The 24404-nt window shown below is 35.9% G+C and overlaps 1 protein-coding gene and 1 pseudogene across 1 annotated transcript; both read right to left on the bottom strand.

Moving 5' to 3' along the window:
• Positions 18268 to 19654, bottom strand: LOC109821567 (annotated as a pseudogene).
• Positions 20488 to 21471, bottom strand: LOC109821566 (glutathione S-transferase T2-like). The gene has a single exon (XM_020387745.1). It carries the CDS (start codon positions 21469 to 21471, stop codon positions 20488 to 20490), a length of 984 nt encoding a protein of 327 aa, XP_020243334.1.

Here is a 24404-nt window from a genome sequence, read left to right as displayed (position 1 = left end):
TGCAACCTATATAAATTCACTCATTTTATGATTTAGATTTACACTCACCTCTTACAACCCTAACAGCATCCTATACTCACTCCTATGGCTTTACTATGATATTATTTGGATGATACAAGCTCGCCAGTGAAAATATTATCCCTTCAGAAGAGATAACGACAAAGGGTGGTGAAGACGATTGAAGTTGTGCTGAGAAAGTACTGAGCTTTACTCGGATTATACTTTATGCTGATGTGATTGTTAGACTGACGGCTGTATGCGGATTGGGGATACGATTGATACAAGAAAATATGGAGAATTCGGATTGAGGTTAAAGTTTGAGGTCTAAGTAATGATTTTTTTCTATTTCTATAATTATTATTTTGTACTTAATTGTGATTTGAGAAAAATATTATATTATCCATGAACTTAGTAGATATATTTTTTTTAGCATGTTACTAATTATATGATAATAGCAAAGAGAGAAGGTGAAAGTGAGAATTTTATTTTGTTATAATGGAATAGCAAAAATAAAGATAATTAATATAAACTGGAATATCATGACACACTTAACATAAAAGTAAAGAACAAACTTGAAATTTTTATCTTTTGTGTAAATTTTTTTATATAATAAGTATATTATAACCTCCCTAATGTTAAAACTATATTCTAAATTTGCACATAAAACTACCAATAGTTATTAAATGTCATTCATTATCTTAAATTATAAAGTAAATAGAACTATGTCTTTTAATATTAAAAAAATTATATCTTTTGGGTATTCCATGATTTGCCAATATTCACAAAATAACCCTGAATTTTTTTACAAATAACCATGGATCTTCATAATTTTCACAAAGACCATTAAAATTTCATATATTTATAAAAAAATACTAAAACTTCATAATTTTTACAGATAAACCCCTATATAGTTCAAAACTTAGATTAAAAGAAGTATATGATCTAAATTGTAAGAATATTACAAATAAGTCCTCAAATGTTATTATAATTACATTCAAAATGAAACTCTTCCATTAAGTAAATAATAAATTGTGTAAACTAGTATTAGAACATAAAACAAATATGTCCACGTGCAATGCACGTGCACTATACTAGTTATTAAAATGTACATCAGTGGCTATAACCAGAAAGCTCTTAATGGATATATAAACTTCATTACTAAAATTACTTGAAGAAGCGCTTTATTACTTGAGTGGTGTGTTTGTTTATTTGAAACTAAAAAATGAAAGTGTGAAAGTGACTCTCTCTCATCGCTTTGTATGTTTATGTAAAAAAGCGAAACGGAAAAAACATGTCAAGTAAGACATAATGCGTATTCAACTTCTCCTAAAATAGTGTAGATGTCATATAATAGTGAAGAAATGGGGACTGTTGATGATACGAAGATATCCTTAGTGATATTTTTGGTTAGTTGGTTAATTATTAGATAAGAGATATATGTAGTTAAGATAAGTAGTTATCTTGTTATTGAGTAGTATAAGATGTAATCCCTTGTTTATTTTCAAATTCAATAATATTTCTTCTCAATTTCTATATGGTATCAGAGCAGCGTTATTGATTTTTGAGAGACAACTCCCATAGCCGCCACCTCTTCTTCTCCCTAAACCCATAGTCGCTGCCCTTCTTCTTCCTAAACCCAACTGTATCGCCATAAAAACAGACCCATTTTTTCTCTTACTGAAATCATGACAGAGGGAAACGCAGCCAACAAAAAAGGTTTGGATATGTCTTCTCCGTTCTTTTTACATCCTTCAGATAACCCGGGAGTGGTGATCACCACTTGCATTCTGAATGGAGAAAACTACGATATGTGGGTGAAGGCGATGACGAACGCACTTAGAGCAAAGAACAAAGTAGGTTTTATCAATGGCACACTGGAGAAGCCGGCACCGGATACACCAAAGACGAATAGTTGGTCCTCTTGCAACTCGATGATGATTTCTTAGATTTTCAACTCTATCGAAAAATCCATTCAGCCAAGTATAACCTACGAGGAGACAGCTAAAGCTATTTGGAAAGATCTACGTAATCGTTTTTCAATGGGGAATGCACCTCAGATTCATGAGTTGAAAGGCCAGATTGCATCGACCAGGCAAAATGGGATGACGGTGATGGCATATTACACGCAATTGAAGAGCATGTAGGATGAACTCTGTAGCTATTCTAAAGTGCCAAGCTGTACTTGTGGAGTGGCACACGACTTTCTTCATGAGCGCAAAGAAGAGAAACTGCATCACAGTTTCTCATAGGACTCGACGACGCTATTTTTGGTACGGTGCGATCTCAAATACTCAACATGGAGCCTTTACCTCCTGTCAATAAAGCCTATGCTATGATTAGTAAAGAAGAAAGACATCGATTGATTGTGCGAGGACAAGAGGAGCGCCCAGAGGTGATGGTGATGACAGTTAACACAGCGGCTAAGGGAAAATGAGCTCGACAATCTTGGACAAAACAGTAAAGTGAGGTGGAGAAAAGATGTTCACATTACCACAAGCTCGGGCACGACGTAGCGGATTGCTTCGAGCTCCAAGGCTATCCGACTTGGTACAAGGGCAAAAGAGGACGTGAGCGCATTGACAAGTTCTGAGGGCGAGGTCAGGCCTTTGTCGCGGTAGCAGGGGGACCAGCCAAAGAAAGTATAGTAGCACAGGCACTCAGGTTTTGTCGACGGAACAATTCCAGAAACTACTAAACATGTTGGATCGTTCCAGTGATAACGCCAAAAAGCTTTCTGGTAAGGCTTCTAAGACACCTACTTGGATACTTGATAGTGGGGCTTTGAATCACATGACAGGTAAGAAGGAGCTTTTGAGTGATCTCAAGAATACAATCCCGATGCCCGTTTACTTACCTAATGGGTCGAGAATGATGGCGACGATCGTTGGTAGCGTTGTTTCAAGTCCAAGAATGGTGTTGACTGATGTTCTATATATGCCACATTTAACTTGCAATTTGATATACATTTCTCAGTTGATTTCTGTGTTAAATTGTCAAATAATGTTTACTAATGAGTTTTGTATAATACAGGACCGTACCTCGAGGATGCTAATTGGAGCCGGTGAGCTTTCAGGGGGGGTTATTTGGTACAAGGCTATACAGACACATTCAGCAATGAAAGTACAGCGAGATGACTCACGCTTAGTTTGGCATCGGCAACTGGGACATCAGAATAGTAGACATCTATCTTTTATCTCGGATATTAGTTGTTTTGGCTCTATGAATAAATTTGTCTGTGATGTTCGCTATAGGGCTAAACAGACACGAACTTCTTTCCCTTTAAGTAAGAGTAATGCCACTACTTTTTTTGAATTAGTTCATTGTGATTTATGGGGACCATATTCAAAACCTGCTTCTTGTGGTGCATTTTATTTTCTTACTTTGTGTAACGCCCCGCCCCAGAATCCCGGAGTCGGTACGCTATTAGATCTGATGGACTGGCCTCACAAACCACCACATGTCTTTTCAGCACGTTTTGTCCTCACTCACGCGCTCCCTGGAAAACTTCCCAGGGGGTCACCCATCCTAGAATTTCTCCAGACCAATCACGCTTAACTTTGGAGTTTCTAAGAGTTGGGTTCCCGAAAAGAAGATGCATCTTGGTGGTATGATTATTCCAATCAAATCTATCAATACTAATCACATCACCCTCTCAAGGGTTGGGGTATTACACTTTGGTTGATGATTATAGTAGAGGAGTTTGGGTTTATTTAATGAGAGAAAAGAGTGAAGCTAAAAGTTTCTTATGCTATTTTGTAAATTCATCAAGACACAATTCGATAAACCTGTGAAGCATATTCGAAGTGATAATGGTCTTGAATTTGAGGGGCCTATGTGAACTTTTTATGAGGAAAATGGAATAGTGCATGAAACTACTTGTACATATACACCCCAACAAAATGGAAGAGTCGAACGAAAACATAGGAATATCCTTGAAGTGGCTAGAGCACTCCATTTTCAAGCCTCTTTGCCTATTAAGTTTTGGGGAAAATGTATTTTAACCGCAGTTTATCTTATTAATCATATGCCCACTATCAAACTTGATAAGAGGTCGCCTTATGAAATTTTATTTGGCAAGAAACCTACATATGATCATGTCAAGGTGTTTGGATGTTTATGTTATGCGCACAATAATCCTAGACAAAAGGATAAATTTGGTTCAAGAAGTAGGAAATGTATTTTTGCAGACTATCCACATGGCAAAAAGGGTTGGCGACTTTATGATTTGGAAAAAATAAGTTTTTTTTACTCAAGGGATGTATCTTTCCAAGAAGATGTTTTTCCATTTGTTCAAAGTGATAAAGGGCTTAAATCTCATGCTCGTAATGATCATGTGTATGGGTTGTATGATGATTTTGGTTGTGATGACGAGTTAACTGAGGAACTTGAAGCTACTAATAATGATGGTACTCGTGATGAGGGAGAAGATGCAACCCTAGTTCGTGAAGTTGTAGGTCAAGCCAAAGGGGTAGCAAGATGGCCAAGAAGAGAGACTAAAACACCAGCGCGTCTTGATGGTTTTGTCCTTTATTCAGCGAGGACTGGCGACGAATTGATTTCTGGGCAGCGACAACAACACAGCTGTGTAGACAGGCACGACTATGCATAAGTAAATTCAAGGCAGCAACAAATTTCTGGGCAACAACAGCAACACGGCTGTGTAGACAGGCACAACTGTACACAAGTAAATTCTGGGTAGCTACATGGCTGTGCAGACATGCACGGCTATGCACAAGTGAAATCTAGGCAAACAAAACTGGGCAGCAACAAGTCAACAAAGGATTCAGGGCAGCAACATGCACAGAAACAATGAGTGTGTGGTCATACACACGGCTTGGATGAACTGAGTGATGCAAGGCAGCAGTGTGCATAGATCTCTAGTGCAACGATACGAGCCTGTGCACGAGATGGCAAAGTAAGGGCAGAGGACCAGCAGGTTCGGCTGAGCAGTGGTGATGTTTCGTCGTCAGCAGAGGACAAACAAATTCAGTTGAATAGTGATTGTGTTCCTTCGGCAAATCATGCAGCTCCTTTACTTCAAAAATCTAAAGCTTTAGCTGAAAAAGATAGCATTTATCCCCCCCCCCCTCTAAGCTACCGCGACATGAAAGCGACTCAAGTATACCTCATTCCTTAGCTCATTATGTAACGTTTGATAATTTGTCACAGAATCACAAGCGTTTTGTTGGAGCTATTACTTCGGATGTGGAATCAAAGTCATATGTAGAGTCAGTTCAAAATGAACGATGGCGTGAAGCGATGGCCAAGGAAATTGAAGCACTAGAGGCCAATCAAACCTGGACATTTGAGGTACTACCTAAAGGAAAGAAGCCAATTAATAGACTGTCGTTGGGTTTACAAAGTCAAGCGTAAAGCGAACGGGACTGTGGAATGGTACAAAGCACGACTCGTTGCTAAGGGATTCACGCAAGTAGAGGGACTCGATTTTCATGAGACGTTCGCACCAGTTGCAAAGCTTGTTTCAATTCGAGTTTTTCTTTCAGTTGCAGCAGCGCGAGGATGGGAACTACATCAAATGGACATGAATAATGCCTTCCTATATGGAGATCTCGATGAGGAAGTGTACATGAAACTACCTCAAGGTTTCCGAACTGATTGTGGAGATCATATCTGTCGTCTTCGTTATTAATAAGAATTAACGACGGATAACTGCTCTGTTGTGGGCCGTCATTTAATGAGCTTTATGCTAATGATGGTTAATGACAGAAAAATGTAATCCATCATTAAAACTTAACAACGGTGGTTTTATAATCCTTCATCAAAGTCTAATAATGATCTTTTTAATCAAAGTTTTATGTCGAACATATTGTCTATTTTGTTGAAGCAACATTCAAAAGGCTCACTGCGTGTAAGAAACATGCATAAAAATGCTTAGACAATTGTATTTGTAGTTATGCAATTATTTATTTTTATGTGAAACTAAATATGAATAGTTGTACAACCTTTTAGCTTTATAACATCTCATACAATTGAATGCAATTCTCAAAACAACCTTTGAGCTTTCTCTCAAAGATTTTAGGATTTTTTCATATGGTACAATTGTAATGACCGTAAATTTTCAATACTGGTTTAAATAAATATTCTGGTATTTAAATATTATTTTAATTTTTATTTTTAAAGAGGTATTTTTCCTTGTGTTTTTCCTCTTACCGGTATTTCATCTCTCTCTCCCCTACCCTATTTCCCCAATTCACTCCCTAAATCCCGCAAATCCCAACCTCGTGTTTCCCCCTCCCTCGTGTCCCGCACCCAATCTCTTTTCCTCTCTCTACAAATCTCATTCTCACTCTCTAGCTCACTCTCACTCAATCTCTCTCTCACCCACGTGACTCTCTCTCTCTCTGACATTTTCCCTCTCCCTTCACCATCCCTCTCACTCACTCTCAATCTCTCTCATTCTCTCTCTCTCTCTCTCTCTTCAGCTCCAACCTCATCCTAGTTCGAGCCCAGCCTCCTCCATCTCGACGTCGTGCCCTAACCATCGCCGCTCGACCTCAGAAACCACCGCCTCTGCTGCCTCGAACTTACCACCGCCCGCTGCCCTCTCTCCAAGCTCAGCCCTCCCCGTCTCCTCCTGCCTTCCCAGCTCTGAGGACCCCCTCTGCTCCGCCAGTGCCACCACCCGGAGCTCCGCCGCTGCTCTCCAGCGCCTCCCCGAGCTCCTCCATCGCTGTCGAGCTCACCGCCAACCAGAGCCTCCATTGCACACCAACAGCCCCCGTCGAACCCCGTTGAGCCCTCAGTGATGACAACCACCATCGTTGCCATCCCCTACAACCGTGTCGTTTAGATCCGTCGTACTGCGTCCGCATCGGCCCCGCCGGTCGTCATCAGACCCCTTGGTCTCGTAGGCAAGATCACACTTGCTCATATCTGAATTTTATAATTATTATGAATTATCTGTAATTTTAGATCTGATATATTTATCTGTGTGGGTTTGTTTGATGAAAAAAATTAGATAAATTGTAATTAGGTGATAAATAGTATTTTCAGAATAATTATAATAGATTAAAAGAATTTATTTTGGAAACAGAATCATTTTTGGATAATTACGTTAATTAAAAAGAATTTATTTGAGGACGAAATTATTTTAGGAAAATTATAATAATTTAAAAGGAATTATCTTGGAAAAAGAAAAGAAAAAGAATCATTTTAGAATAATTATAATAATTAGAAATTATCTTGTGGAAGAAATTATTTTAGAATGATAAATATTTTTCAAAAGAAATTATTTGGGGAAAATAGTCTATTTTGAATTAATGAGAATTTATCTTATAAAAAGATTATTTTGAATTTATGAATTTATTATTTAAAATATTATTTTTAGAATTATTATGATGAGAGAATGAACTAATGGGAAAATGAGTTAGTTTCGAATAATTATTAAAATAGATAATTTAAAATTAATTATTTCGGAAAAGGGGTCATTTTTAGTTGTTAAATTATTTTCGGCAAAAGTATTATATTTTTTAATAATTATGATGATTTAAAAGAATTTATTTAAAACAAAAAGAATTATTTATTTTGGATAACAAGATATTGATGAAACCAGACTGTATGCATGTTTTACTGATTCAGGATTACATTTCATGTTTTACGATTATTGTACTATATTTTACATGTCTACTTTTATTGTTTCTGGTGGTTGTGAGAACCCTTAGTAGTTCATGACTTAGTGGTCTCGTGCGTCATGAACAGACTTAGTGACATGTGTGGGTGTGTTGACTGAGTTAGGTGGTGAACCCGAGTTTCAATGAGGATTATGGTTGATTTAGAAAAACGAGAAGAGTTGGGATGGGGAAGTTAATGTTCATGTGCTTGGATGTGACTGTTGATGTATCTTCGGCTCGCGCCAGTGAATTCGTGTAGTCACTGGGGTTGGTTTGTTGGGCTAAAGTGAATTCGTGTAGTCACTTTAGTCAGTGAATTTGTGTAGTCACCTGAGTTTTGCCTGAGTTCGGACCAGGCCGAGATCGGATTGCGTGTAGTCCTCTGACCGATTCGTGTAGCGGTATTGGATGCGCGTAGAGGATTTGTGAACAGTCAGTTATCCGGTAATATGAGCGTTAACTCTGTGTGAGATGTGGACCAGTGACCTGTTATAGGATGGCTAGTTATATGACCTCGTTTCTTGGCTAGGTATGACTTCTTGTGAGATGTAGGCCAGTGGTGTTATTTTCATACATAGATTGGGATTAATATTTAATTATCTATAATTTGAGACATATGGTATATACATGAGGGTTTCCTTGTTTGGATTATTTCGCTCGACGTACTACGTCTCGAGTTATAGATTTTTAAGTATTAATTCCATCTAGTTGTATGACCTTGTGACTTGGATGATTATTCTGTTCGCTAGCTGCATGATCTCGTTACCTGATCGATTTTGGATGCTTTATGTCTATCGTGTTTTAGTAGTGAATTTGTATGTTGATTTTGTTGGATTTCCAGCTGCACGTTTTTTGTCATTTCTATTATCGTATCATTTCTCGCTTTGGTTTTCGTTTGTCCTATTTTTTTGTGGGGTCTTGTCGTGCGCCATGCACCTGACGTACACCTGTTTTCTCTGGTGTACGTCAGACTTAGATAAAGAACAGGTTCAGTTGGGAGATCGCCAGGAGCCAGAGGATTCTCAGCATGAGTGCCTTGCAGACGTAGCAGAAGAAGAAGTCGAAGCTTAGTCATTCCTTTCAATTTGTTTTGTAACACTTTCATTTCCTTTCGTTCAGTGTATATTTATATTCTCCAGTATTTCATTCAGATAGTTTTGTATAAGGGCATGTTGACCCGAGTATTATATCCCGGATGTTATCCCATTTGTGATATGTATTATTTTATTCTGAGTTTGTCTATTATATTCTTGCTGATTGTGATCGGGGACCTGTGACTTCGCATTGTACTTATTTCCAGACGCTTAGCGTATTAGGTTGAGGAGAAACATTTATTTTTATTTATTCTCCTTGATCTAATACGTCGCGGGCTTGTTCACGTTCCGATTCCCGGGTATTTTGGGAAGCGGGGCGTGACAACAATAGATTTATATTGAGCTTACTTTTGATTACTAATAAGCACATCATCCTAATTAGGATCTGAAGATCAGGCCACAAAGAGGAATAGAGGTTTTTCTGTATAATTTAGTAAACATTTGCTCAATTTTCCACACAATTGACTGACTCCACTTCTTGAACTTTAACATTTTAACTTCCCTAGCCCTAGAACTCACTCTTACCTATTTATATGGGTAGCATTTGTAAATAAAAATTTATATACGTAATATTTCAATAAGTTCAATTAATAGGACTACCGAACCGAACAGTTAATGACCTTTCGAACATACATTTGGTTAAATTCTATTAGAAAGTTATCGATCGAGTAGTTAATGAACTACCGAATCAAACATACCTTTGGTTAAATTCTATTCATTTATAAGCCAAACACTAAAAATTATTTGTTTAGTACTAAATAAACTATTGAATCAAACTTGATCGAATATCTGAACGAATAATAAAAAAAAGCAAATAGCACACATATACTTCATATCAAAAGCAGAATATTTTATTTTGGTAACAAGTTCAATATTTTGCAGAAATTAAATCTTTTAAGAACCGTGCTTTGCACGGGTCTAAATACTAGTGATGTTTTTTTTGAGAGAAAAATGTAATCCATCATTAAAACTTAACAACGGTGGTTTTATACTCCTTCATCAAAGTCTAATAATTACAGAGCTATATATGGTCTGATGTTAATGTAATGTAGGTTATGACAACAACATTTATAATCTGTCACTGATATTAAACAATAATGACAGAAGCTAGACCACGGACGACGTCATACATCGTCGTTACTGTAAAGGCAAATTTAATCAAATTTGGGTCGTTGGCGGCCATCATTAGTTTGCAGCAAACGCGTTAAATTGCAAAGAGATTTGTCAATATGTCCGCTTTTGCTGGTTACCGCATACAAGTTGAAAAGTAAAAAAAAAAAATAATGGTTCTTTGTGCGATTTACAAAAAATATTTCCCATAGTTGGTGCGAGCTTTTTAGGAATGTCTGCAGACTGAGATTCAAAATTTTACTGTTTTATGGGTCAAATAGAGCACTTCGGAAAGAAACCTAGATTTTGAAAAATATAGCATGCATGAAATTAGGAGATAGAATGGACAAAGTGGAAAGGGCTACAACATGTACTTCTTAACATATGGGTATTAATTGTACCTTAACAATAGCACATAAAGCATTGCGACATTATTTGCTCGTTCAACTAATAATGGAATTTTGGTGCGTACGCGATCACAGCATTCACAAAAGCAGCAAATACTCCTTGTGCTGGCATTACAAACGCAATTATAGCAGACCCATTCGGGAAATAGGAACGACAGCCTTTAAACCCCCCTTCGTACGTCAATCTAAAACTCATAAAAATGGGAACAGAAAAGAAATTCTGTTGATGATTAAAGGGGTGTTTGGCAATCTAAAAGTGAATTTAAAATATATCAGTTACTTTTTTTGCAAATGACTTTTTACATTCATGTCAGCACGCAAGTGAAATACAGTGTTTATTTGAAAAATTAAATTATTATCGAAAGTGCAATGTGAAGATGACGTGGCAAAATAAGATTAATTAGACAGTATAATTAAAATCATTTAATTAAATTATTTACATTTTTGTCACTTTCTTAGGGGAAGTCAAAATCGCATTAAATATATGTGGTAATTTTCTTGCATCTCACTTTCATAACCACTTACATGAAAATAAACACCTTAATTGTTAAATGAAAGTAACTTTCTCACTTTCATCACTTTCATAACCACTTACATGAAAATAAACACCTTAATTGTTAAATGAAAGTAACTTTCTCACTTTCATCTTTCACTTGCATGCAAACAAACACCTAATTGTTAAATGAAAGTAACTTTCTCACTTTCATCTTTCACTTGCATGCAAACAAACACCCCCTAAGTGCTTGTTTTAATTAGGCTGGCAAGACTGTCACGATTCTCTGCCCTCATCTCGCTCGCTCAAACGCCTTTCCTGTAGATGCTCGATCTCAACACCGTGCTTCTGCCTGCATTACGGACAAACGATGAATTAAAACCTAAATAGCTCGTACAGTTCAGGCTCTCCATGCGAGCTGCACTCTCCCCTGATCATATCAGACATTGGTCATGATTTCTTTGGCGCAGGCAGACCACCTGCCATCACCTGTGGCTTCTCTTGCTGCTGTAAAACTGAAGGAACGAAAAACACAACGAGACTTAACCATATGATAAAAGATACGATCGCATCATTATTTCTGTTACGCGTCTAAACTAACTGGCGAAATTTGAACGACAATCATTAAAAGGGAGCTACATATACAGAGATTTACACCAAAAGGTGTCCTTCGTTAAACATCTATATTCCTTTGCCTAACAAAAATGTTAGAAGAGCACTAGTTCCTTACAAGCTGTCATCTAAGGTTGCAGTCTTGCCTTTTACAGATTAAATGTAACCCATATTTAGTAAACAATTAGCTTTTCGTGAAGCAAGTTAGTGTGTAAAATTACACGGACAGGAAATATTCGAATGGTTCTTTATGCTACCTGGAGAAAGTTCTATTGTTCTGAAATGCAAACTGCCCCAAAATACTCATGTAGCGCATAGTTGTATCATGATGAACTGATCAAGGGTTTGTAGCAGCATAATTCTACAGGTACGCGTGGCTAAACTTACCATAAGCAATGCATTAGCGTAAAACATTTTCCACTTCCAAACATTGAAGGGTATTGTGCACGTGAAATGAAAATTCAAAGAAAAACTACACTTTAGGGTATTTATAGCTTTAGCCTCTTTAACCCCCTTTCTTTGTCAAACGCAAAAAACTTAATCTTTCATCTTGACTATCTAGTCAAATGCAATTAAATTATTTTTAACGTCTTGTGAAGAGTTAGCTATGTAGGCGTCTAAAAATGCCCATAGGTTCCCGCACGCAGCTCGAGACGAAGAGAAGATGATGAACGTCATCATCCGAATCAATAAGAATTATCTGAGTGACCAACGCGCTTGTCGGTCAACTCCAAGTGACCGCCGCGCTGGTCGATCAGCTTCAAGTGCCGTAAAGAAGCTAACGAGTGCAGAAAGCAAGTTAGCAAAGCGTACAAGTCAACAAGACAACCAAATAAGCAAAACGGTGGTAAAATTGACTATCAAATCAATTTAGGGTATTTATAGCTTTAGCCTCTTTAACCCTCTTTCTTTGTCAAACACAAAAAACTTAATCTTTCATCTTGACTATCAAATTAAATGCAATTAAATTATTTTTAACGTCTTGTGAAGATTTAGCTAAGTTAGTCATTTCCCTTAAACCTTTTCAACCCTTGCCTAGAGGTTCATTAAGCAAAAAGAGCAGCTTAACTAATGCTTTAATTTCTATGACCTTCGAATTTGACAGGCCAGATCGCGATGTTTTTAGTTTCGCGAGTTAAAACTTTTTTTTCCCGAACAAGAGAGGTTTTTGGGGAAACATAAGTCTTTGGTCAAAACGAGCTAAATTGAAAGACACTTTTGGATTTGAGAACTCGTGAGCAATTTCAAAGATTAATTTGAGGGAGTAGTTATTGAAGATAAGACGGGGTAATATCTTTTTTTTTTTTGACATAATTGACGGGGTAATATATAAATAATCAAATCTAATAATGAGTTATTTCTAGAGCCATAATGAAAGGTAAACAACAAGAAAGTTAATAGCACATGTATTCTGGAGAAAATTTTACTCTTGAATACATTTGTTGAATCTGCTTTTAGATATCATGAACTTCGTCAATGGTCAAGCTTTCCATATGTAACGGAAGAGTAGCTTATTATGCAATCGACACATTTTGCTAAGTTTAACATTCCCATCATATTGTTGGAAATACACCTTAGTATACTATCCTATTTCTCTTCACTAGGTTATGGAGATCATGTTCTGTGCAATTGCTAATTAGCTTTATGAATCACTTCTCTGTTTCCAATACATTTATCTCATTTGAGAATGGAAGGATCCTTTAGCTAGCTCTGTAACTAATTGTGATCTTTCCTCTCTACAGAGTATGTTGACTGGGAGAAACTAATGTGCACCAGTATTCTTTTCTGATTTCTCTATTCATGAAGATCGTGTGTAACTTGTTGGGAATTTAACGCCTAAACCCCTAATTGCAACAGAAACGCAGTATAGAAAAAGTACACCAAGATTTAACGAGGTTCGGCAACTGCCTACGTCCTCGGGAGCCACACAGATAATTTCTTATTAATCAAACAAGAAATTACAATTTTAGGAGCAGATCCCTAAACTGGGATTTCTCAAATAAACACTGTAGCTACAGTGTTAATAATAACAGGGTATGAACCCTTTCAATACCCACTTGAGAATAAATACCCCACAATATAAAATCCCCTCTTCTTAATTCTCTTTCTCTCTCTAAATCTCTTTACTTAATCTCCCCTCAAAACAACGTTGAAGCTGGGGATTAAAAAGGAAAATCGCTGCTGCGATTTTAGGGAAAAAACGCCGCTGCGTTTTAGGGCAGATCGCCGCCGCCGCCACCAGAGAGAGATCGGAGCTCGCCATCGACGCAGAGCTCGCCATCGACGCCCGCTTCGAACGAACGCAGAGCTCGAGGCTTCGAGCTCGTCCTGTCGCCTGGACCTCGCCGCCTGGACCTCGCCGCCGCCATCCTGGAGCTCGTCGGAGCTCCTCCGCCGCCGGAGGTTGGTATCCACCCCCAACCTATCATAACTGAGGAGTGTCATTTCTGAAATTTTATATATTGATATTACTTTCTCTTACTATGGTCATAAGTCATATAAATAGCTGCACTTCCTTTTTTTTTTTAACTAATGTCTTTCTCTTATTTTTTTCTTATTATTTATTACAAGAATCATTATCATTCAAATGATAACGAGATTTAAATTTACTCTACAAATTGCCTCCGTTCGATCTGAAAGAAAAAGAGGCATTAGATTCTTTAGCATATGAAAGCTTGGAAGGAGAGCTTTCAATTGAAGTGTTCAAACGTATAATTAAACCTACAACTGAAAGTGTTGTTGTGTTTTCTTATTAAGTATAGGATTATGTGTTAATTTGGATATTAACTCATACTGCTGTTCTCAAAGTATTTATATTAATTATCAATTGAATGTTTCTTATATTGTATTTCTATAGTTTCGATTTTGTCCTTGAACACTTACTGACTGCTAAATTTTAAGTATAGTGCTTTTTTATATAAATTTGTTGTCTTTTGTGCCTATGTGGAATACTTGTATTTGCAATATGGATATCATGTGTGTGTGTTTTGTTTTTCTTCCCTCCAACTGAGGTATATGCATACCTTATTATGAATGAGACTAATCGCCGCTCTTGCTTCGTGGTTGGTGCTGACCCGAGAGTTTTTTTTACTTGTTGGTGAATTCGAACACGGGACTAGCCCGTTATGGATATCATATATCTTTTATACGACAGTAAGTGACGACACACATGATCTTCTATTCAGCAATCTTTCTGTTCAATTTATTTTCATCCTCCACATTTGTATTTGTCTTCCCAATTTCATACGGTAACCTCTATTTATCTTCGAGTTTTTTCGAGTCTTAAAATGGACTATATATGAGTTAAGATTGAGTTAGAATATTTTCTTTATCTTATCTTATATGGTTTCATAACTATATAAATACTTAATTCTGTAAAATTTTCATTTTTATCGAATCTTGTTTGATTAAATTTTAACTGGTACATTTTCGATAGAAGGATTTCGAGTGTGCTGCAGAGAAGAGGTAATGAAGAGAGAATTTGACATGAATTTAGTTCATAAACGATTCTGAGGTGCCCTGTGCAAGAATTATAATTGTACAAATACTTAACATAATTTTCCGTTCAATAAATCCACGATGATTAAACTTTAATTCTTACATTTTTCAAATCCACTATGTTTAAACTTTCATCGCTCCGCTAGGATCCAACCTTCATCGCTTTGCTGTGATAAAAAGATTTAGATGGTGTAGTTGGAAGGAGGCACGTGCGTAGAGAATTTGACGTGAAGTCAGTACAAAAACGATTGACCAGGGTAGCCCCAACTAAGAATCATGTTACATAAATACTTAATTCAACATAATTTTCATTTCATCGAATCAACAATGATTATGTTTTATATGTGCTATAATTAAACTTTAATCGCTCCGCTATGATTGAACTTTCAACGCTCTACTATGATTAGATTTAGACTGCACCATATGACAACAGGATTTAGATGATACGGTGAAGAGCATGTACATAAAGATAGAATTTGACGTGAACTCGGTTTATAAATGATAAATCGTAGGACACCCAGCGAGAACTTGGGTTACATATAAAAGGAGAGATTTGTGTGGGAGACAAAATTTCAGTTTCATTCGAGGCAGTGGCTAGTTTATTTTTCTTTCTTCCTCAACACTCATTTATTTTCGCCATTTCACCTTACTATGTACCCATATTAATTAAGTCAATTATAATTTATTTATTCTTCAATTTGTTCATTCAAGACTAACCTATTTATTGTTTTCATTTCCTACCGAATTAACCCAAAGTAACTGTTCAAATAGAAATAGGGAAAAGGGAACCTCTTCAAATATCTATTTTCTCTCACTTTTCATCATTTCCCATGTTTGTTTCTCCTTTTATCTTTCCAATGTTTGACTATTAATCTTTCCCGTTATTATTTGATGTTAAATCTTTTTTAATCCCTTCCTCTCTGGCCCCTTCTCATGTTCTAATTTATTCGGGTGTGTTCTTAACAAATAAAATCCTTGATTTGTAGCGCAGAAAGTATGGTGAGGGTTTCTTCCCTTTACCTCGAGGGTTAGAGAACAATCCGAATACACACTTTTTTTGCAACAATATTTTATTTGATTTATTTATATATACCCTTCACATCTTTTATTTATAAAATTACTTTTTAAATTTTGATATTAACAAAATTAGCCTCCAATTCTCTCGCATAGATTTTTTTTAATCGCTTTCATATAACAATTTTAGTTTTTAAACAGAAAATTATAGGAAACCTATTGAAAATTTTGACATTACAATGGAGGAAAAAGTTCATTTTGTCAACTAAATAATATATAAGAGGTAAACTACATGACACCCCATTCATCTGTGTTCAAAATTTTGAGAAAACTTCTACTAAAAATCTTTAAAAAACCGTCTACGCTTTAGTTTTTAGACACTTTTGGCATAAAAGTGTGAGCCACGATATAAATTTTAAATGTCCCACCTTCCTTGTGGTTTTAATTTAGGACCTGTTTGGTTATTTCCTAAAAAACCAAAAAATAGAAATAAAAACCAAAAAATCTCAAAAAATACAAATTTACACATTTTCATTCCTAAAACTCACCCATAACATCTAATAAAATATTATTTTTATCCAACAACTCATCCATCACATTCACCACATCTAATAAAATATTATTTTCACGCACAACATCACTCAACTCATCTCATCTCATATTTAAAAATCACTCACATCATCCAATAAGATTGTGATAACTCATCTCATCTCATTAACATTTTATTTTTTTGTTTTCCTCCCAAAAAACTAAGAAAATAATTTCCTTAAATGTGGGTCACATCATCCAATAATATAATGACAACTCATCTCATCTCATCTATTTTCTTATTTTTAAGAAATAACCAAACAAAAAAAAACAACCTATTGCAAGAAATATGTTTCTTATAATTCATTTCCTTATTTTTTCCGCCAACCAAACAACATCAAAACAAGTTTTCATAAAAAATCACTCACATCATCCTATAATAATGTGACAACTCATCCCATCTCATCTTCATTTCTTTGATTTCCTTCTTTTTTTAGCCAACCAAACAATCCCAAAACCTATTTTTCCTTTGATTTCCTTCTTTTTTTAGCCAACCAAACAATCCCAAAACCTATTTTTCTTAGAAATATGTTTCCTTTTCTTTGAACCAAACAATCCCAAAACCTATTTTTCTTAGAAATATGTTTCCTTTTCTTTGATTTCCCTCTTTTTTTAGACAAACAAACAGCTTAGGAAAAAAATGTTGCTTTAAGAATTTGTACTATCAAATCAATTGCTACAAAGCCCCAATAGTTTGATATTCTTTCTCCTAGGTCCTCTTTGCGATCGCTAGCACAACAAATCATCTGCATCCTTTTAGTGTCATGTTAATTACCATCAACCTCAACCTCGTCTCTATTCTCTTCCTCATGAACTTGAAAGATTAGACTTCGCCAAGGTGGTTGCTTTTAATTACCCATTAAAAATATATAATTGTTTGTTTACAAATGTTCAATATCATGATTGTTTAATTTGTACAAGTGATTAGCAACATAGTTTTTTATTTAATTGGCAGTTTTTTTCTCTAGAGATTTTTTTGGTCTCCCACAATTTTGAGTCTTTTTTTTGGAGAGAATAAGCCTCTTACAGCGAATTTGTAATGCATGACATTTAAATAAAGTTAGCATTTATACTAAAAAATGTTTAATATCCGTGTAAGAGCATCTCCAAATGGTCCCTTGGATGTCCCTTAATTAAGGGGAGACTTTAAAGGAAGGGTTGGTTCTCCTCTAATGGTTCCACATTAAAAATCTCATACCCCTTAATTAATTATGTTTAGTTTTTTAATTTTATAGATTGAAATTTAATTAAATACATGGTTTATTTATAAATGAATAAATAATTAAATATTAATAACTAAAAACAATTAATTAATTAATTTAAATTAAGAAATTACAAGGGCTACATTTTAAAAAATATTAATCAAATTAAATTAACTATACATCAACTTAATTATATTATTTTAAATTAACTTAATTATATTATTTTAAATTAACTATAAAATAAAAATTATAAGACTATCTCCAACAGGAGTCGAAATTTTAACCTTCTCTCTCCTGCCACATCACTTTATTCCCCCTCCACATAATTCAACAATCTTCATTTTCTATCATCTCTACAGCAGGAGTTTTTTTAAAAGATTTTTACTTTATTTGGGACCCACTATAACCCCATCACTCCAACATATATACACCACCTTATTTATTCATTTCTTTTTCTTATTTCATATATATTACTATTACTACTATTATTATTACTAATATAACTCATTTATTTATAATTATAATTTTTAATATTTACATAAATAATATATATTATTAATTTAATTTTTGATAATATTTTTATATTAACAAAAAAACACACGATTTTATTAAGCATACGGAAAAGTCAAACACACACAAATTATTGAAAACATTAAAGAAAACACACATTAAATTGGTAAATCTAATCAGAGGTTGTTCCAAATTTCTGCCAAATGTGCTCGATGAGATCCTTTTTCAACTGAATATGTTGGCTCCTATCTCGTAGTTCGGCTCTAGTATGATTATCCGATCCGGATCGGTCTCGAACATGGACTTGAAACTCAGGCAATACGTCTGTTTGAACACTGGAAGAGGCGGAAGAGCTAGGATTGTTTGACGGTTCAAAGTCGATATTTTCCCAGTTTCGCGAATACGAATCTCGTTCATCTTCCACTATCATGTTATGTAAAATAATGCACGCCCTCATTATTTTACCTAAGACTTCAAGATCCCACGTTCGAGCTGGTTGGCGGACAATAGCAAACCGTGCTTGGAGAACCCCGAATGCGCGCTCCACGTCCTTCCTGCATGACTCCTGTTGTTTGGCAAAACATTGTTGTTTGGATCCCTGGGGCATTTGAATTGACTGGACGAAGACAGGCCATTTTGGGTAGATTCCGTCAGCAAGATAGTATGCAATATTGTACCGCTGTCCATTAACAGTGAAGTTTACCCTTGGAGCTTCACCAGACTCAATGTCATCAAAAACGGGTGACCTATCTAGTACATTTATGTCGTTCAAACTACCAGGAAGCCCAAAAAAAGCATGTTATATCCACAAATCATATGACGCAACTGCCTCGAGAATAACTGTTGCTGTGCCCTTGTGTCCACTAGTAAACTGCCCTTGCCAAGCCTTTGGACAATTTTTCCACTGCCAATGCATGCAATCGATACTTCCAATCATCCCTGGGAAACCACGCTCTTGTCCAACTTGGATTAACCTCTGCAAGTCTTGCACATTGGGTCGTCTTAAGTATTCATCTTGAAACAAGGCTATTACCCCTTCGCAAAACCTCTGAGTACACTCAACCGCAGTAGATTCTCCTATCTTCACGTACTTATCACAAGCATCAGCTGCTACTCCAGATGCGAGCATGCGTAGGGCAGCAGTACACTTTTGGATAGGGGTTAAACCAAGCTTGCCCGCATTATTACGACGTTGTGTGAAGTAAACGTCGAAATTTGACATAGAATCCACAATTCGTAGAAAGAGAGGCCTATTCATTCGATACCTTCGTCGAAATTGGGCATCAGTGTATGTGCATGATTCGGCAAAGTAGTCGGCCATGAGCCTCTCATGCGCTGCTTGATGATCTCTATATATGGACTTTCTCTTGCGCGGTTGTTCTTCTCTCCTAAGCAACTCTTCAAGCAGTTCTTGTTGCCTATCAAACATTTTATCTTCTAACTCCCATTCTTGTTGGAAGTATTCGAGATTGAATTCATTTAGGTTTGGATCCATTGGAGGGTATGTAGAAAAAATGTTGATAGGTATACTCCAAGTTGTGCATTTGGTCAGCATTTATAATGAAAACCTTTGTTCAAAAACATGCAATTGCAACGACATGTGGCGTATGACATGCATTCTTTGTCTTTAATTGCATAGAGTGGTCAATTCATACCAGAGAGTTGTCAATTCAACCCTTGTCTTTAATTACAGAGAGTTGTCAATGCATGCCTTGTCTTTAATTGCATAGAGTGGTCAATTCAACCCTTTGTCTTTAATTGCAGGGAGTTGTCAATTCATGTCTTGTCTTTAATTGCAGAAACTTGTCAATTCAACCCTTTGTCTTTAATTACAGAGAGTTGTCAATTCATGTCTTGTCTTTAATTGCATAGAGTGATCAATTCAACCATTTGTCTTTAATTGCAAGGAGTTGTCAATTCATGCATTGTCTTTAATTGCAGAGACTTGTCAATTCAACCCTTTATCTTTAATTACAGAGAGTTGTCAATTCATGCCTTGTCTTTAATTGCATAGAGTGGTCAATTCAACCCTTATTACAGAGAGTTGTCAATTCATGCCTTGTCTTTAATTGCATAGAGTGGTCAATTCAACCCTTCGTCTTTAATTGCAGGGAGTTGTCAATTCATACCAGAGAGTTGTCAATTCATACATTTTTTAACTTTAATTGCAGAGACTTGTCAATTTAATTGGAGAGGGAGTAGTCATTTCAATTGGATTTATTCAAATAAAAAACAACGATTTTATTCAACACACCAATTTCAACACACAAAACACTTAAAAAACACTTAAAAACACATAAACAAACTAACAGACAAACAACAACTTCTTCATTTGCCAAACAGTTCTTTCCTCAACAACTGATATGCTTCTTCATCTTCATCGTCACGATCTGGTTTGTTTTTCAAAAATCTCCACGTCTCCATATTCTTGGCACGAGCGAGGACATTCATAGCTTCAACAGTACTTGCTCTTTTCGCTTCCGCCTTTTCACGAGAGGTGACTATATTGAATAACTCATCCTGAAGTTCGAGCTTCGATTTCCTTGGTTTACTGGACGAAGCTCTAGCTTTCTTCTTTGTCGTGTCCCTACCCTCAGGACGTACGAGGGTAGGAGCGGATGATTCAACATCTTCACTACTACTCTTTCTTTTCGAACCGCTACTACCCGATACTGCTACTCCTGGCATATATTTTGGTTGATTGCGAACAACCTTCCACTCATCCACCAAATTAAACGATATACCCATTTTCTCAAAGTACAACTCCCTGCCTTTGGATATGTAGTTTTCATCAGACCAACCACTTTGCTTCTCCTTACATGCAATACTGTAACAGCCAATGAAACTGAAAATTTTTCTGTTGATGTCTTTGTAATGACTCTGGCACCGAGCTATGGTCCTCTCTTTTCCACTCTTGCCATTCTCATTCTCATTCACATACTGTGTAATTTTACCCCAGAAAATTTCACCTTTTTGGTTGTTCCCCAGCTCACTATCATTACTAGCGTGAAAATAAGCAGTTAGCAGAATTATGTTGTCTTCTGTGCTCCAACTATCGTAACTTGATCTCTTTGTTGGTTGTTGGGTTGGAGGTAGAAAACTATGAGGAATATCCCCACCAACATTTCCCAAAGAGATCTGGGTGGAAAAATCCGGGATTTCTGTAGATCCGCTACTAAACCGGGGTGTCGGTGGCTCAATCGACTCCGTGGTAGGAAAATTCATATGGGATGGAACATAGCTGCTTCCCGCAGCTGGATGATAACTGTAAGGAAGATAAGGGTATTGCATGCCAAAATTTGATGACGTCATATACGGCATTTAAAATTTGGGTTGCATACCAGCATTTTGAGTATTTTTCGGGGCTTGCATATTTGGATTTTGAGGGTTGGTATTTTAAGACTGGTTAGGAAAGTTGTAGGAGAAATTAGGATAATTTTGTGAAGGATCCATTTGAAAAAGTTTGAAGAATATAGAAGCAAAAGCAAAGAGAAGGAGAATAAGGTGTTAAAAACTCAGATTTTTTTTGTGTCCAAATTACACAAGACTAATCTCTATTTATAGAGGTCAAAAAATAAAAATTATTGCTATAAAAATTATAAATTAATTCCTAGTATTTATCTCCCAAAATATCATTTAAAAATTAAGAGTAAAACAAAAAACGCCAACCAATCCAGCTTTGACACATGGCTTGATGCATGGGCTGATCACATTGAACACACGTGCGTGTGCAAGTTTGGCCCAACAACTCCTGCAACTTCGCCACATATCGCTTGCTGATTGGTAGGCGCCTTTAATTTTTTTTTTAAATATAGCTGCATGCTTTTTTCGCGGGACCCACGCGGTCAGAAAAACCAATGGTGAAATATTCACCCCTTTGACTCCGATTTTCTATTTCACCACCCAAAAAACCACCCGCTGGAGCAACCCCCCCTCCCAAACCACCTGCTGGAGATAGTCTAAGAGAAAGATTAAGGAACTTTAACCTTCCCCTTAATTTGAGGAGGAAGTTGAGGAACATCGGGGTGAAGGGAAAAAATTCCGATCATTTGAAGCCAATCCCACTTAAAAATCCCCTAATTTAGCTAAGGGGCCGGATTTTTCAGACCCCTTGGAAATGCTCTAAAGTAACATGGATGAAGCAAATCATCAAATTCAATAACATATTATGTCGTTACAATAAAGCCTTCCTTAATCGAAATTTATTTTGATAATGTTATCATAAAAAGGAAAAGTAAATTTCTAATGATAACAACGCAAAAATCCCTTGTTCGGATAATTACCATACAGTCAAACTAAAACAGTTGATTCATATGATTCAAATTGAAAACCTAAATTAAACATACATGCAAAAGACAGCTTTAAATTAATAGGTTTCCTATTTTTATTGTAAAAACAAAATTACATTACACTTAAAAAAAGACGTTACAAAAAAGAGTGCATCAGAAATTGATTTCGTTCCCCATGGATCAAGATCGGTTCAAAGTGAAGAAAATATTAAAGCAATAACATCATTTGCACTCCCTTTAACTCAATGAAGTGAATTAAATAAATTAAAAGTAACAAAATTGGAAGAAAAAAAAAGGGTGGGGGATTGTAGAGGAGCAACAATCGAATCGCCAACCGAACAAAAGGGCGACCGAAACGATATCTCACCAATATACTCTTCCTCTTTGAATCAGAGAACGGCGCCTATCGAAGAAGCGCCACCTCTTTTTTTTTCTCATAAAATCTAGAGGATTCTGATTGGACAAAGATTGGTTATTTTTTCGACAAATTCAAGGGAAAAAAAATAGTCAAATAGATGATTAAAAACGAAATGAAAAAGGGAAATAATTCGGCAGGAGAGAGCCGTCACTAGGGTTAGAACAATGACGATGGGCTCTAGGTTTCAAGGGCATTATATACTATAACACACGTGCGTATCACGTGACCGCAGGGGACTAAAAGTACATCTATGGGCTTTGGTGGGTTTCTGGGGCCGTGAGTTCTTATGGCACTAGATAAAACCCTTGACGCATAGAGCACTAGAGGAAACCCTTGACGCATAGAGAATACCTCGCGTTTATTTAAAATTAAATGGTAAATTTTACTGAAGCCCCTAATTAGTTTGGTCGTTTGGCGCTTCACATCTAATAATTAAAACTCCCACTAAACTCCAAATAACCTTGAAATTGCAGGAAGTCCCCAATAATTTTTTGGGTGTTTGGCATTTAATCTCCATAGTCGTGTCAGCGTATATTTTAAGTTCCCAAACAGTATTTCACATAATTATCATCAAGGTACCGTTTGGCAAAGGGTTAAGTGAGGGGTTAAGGAGACTTAATCCCTTCTTAACCTACCAAACACAACAAATCTATATAAGGGTTAAAGTGAGTTAACCCCCCATAATTTGTCAAACATAAAAAATATAGAAGGGTTAAGTTAACCCCTCTAGAGGGGTTAAAATGAGTTAATCCCTCAAAATAATGGGTTTACTAATACTCCTATTTAGATGGAATAAGAGTTAACCCTTCTAATTATAAAGAAAATAGTCAAAATCATTGTTATTCTCAAACACTAAAACTGATCATAAGGGTTAAAATAAAACTTATTTAACGGGTTAATAATTTAGTCCTTCGGATTATCAAATGGGCTAAGTACATTAATCCTTCTCTTTAACCCTTATTCATTAACCCTTTGCCAAACGATACCTAAGTGGACAATGGGGACTAAGCAAAAGAAATCAATGTTTTTGTGCGTTTTTTGAAATTTTCAAATATGCTAGAGGTTTATTGAGTGTTTCAAAGTTTTTTGGGATTAAGTGCAAACTACCAAACTTATTGAAGATTTAGTGAGATTTACCCTAAATTAAAAGAGATAGTAGTTGTTGCTCGCGAGACATTTTAAATTAATATTGTTTTATGTATATTAGGATTTTGGGTAAAGAAAGAAGATGAAATTAAGAATTTTCGGAAAGAAGGAACAAAATCAATGATTCATAGGAAGCTGTGGGATAAAAATAGAGATTTTCAAAATGTAGAGGATAGCAGATTAAGGGGCTGTTTGGTTGCACACTTTTTAAAAAAACTTTTCTCAAAACATCTGACAATGGCAAATTTGTAATTAAAAATTTTTCAGAGATTTCTGTAAATTGTGTTTGGTTCAACAAAAAAATTACAGAAATATTTTTTATAAAATATCAAAACCTACCAAATTTTACAAAAAGCAATTTCCTCTCAAAATAAGAGGAAATCACCAGAAAT

The sequence above is a fragment of the Asparagus officinalis genome, chromosome 8 (assembly GCF_001876935.1).
Source record: "Asparagus officinalis chromosome 8, Aspof.V1, whole genome shotgun sequence".
NCBI classification, from domain to species: domain Eukaryota; kingdom Viridiplantae; phylum Streptophyta; class Magnoliopsida; order Asparagales; family Asparagaceae; genus Asparagus; species Asparagus officinalis.
The sequence above is the reverse complement of the archived record's forward strand: the minus strand, read 5'-3'. Positions and strand labels throughout refer to the sequence as shown.

What these genes read in the sequence shown, in the direction of transcription:
- LOC109821566 (XM_020387745.1), bottom strand. Translation starts at nt 21,471, where the DNA reads ATGACGTCATCAAATTTTGGCATGCAATACCCTTATCTTCCTTACAGT.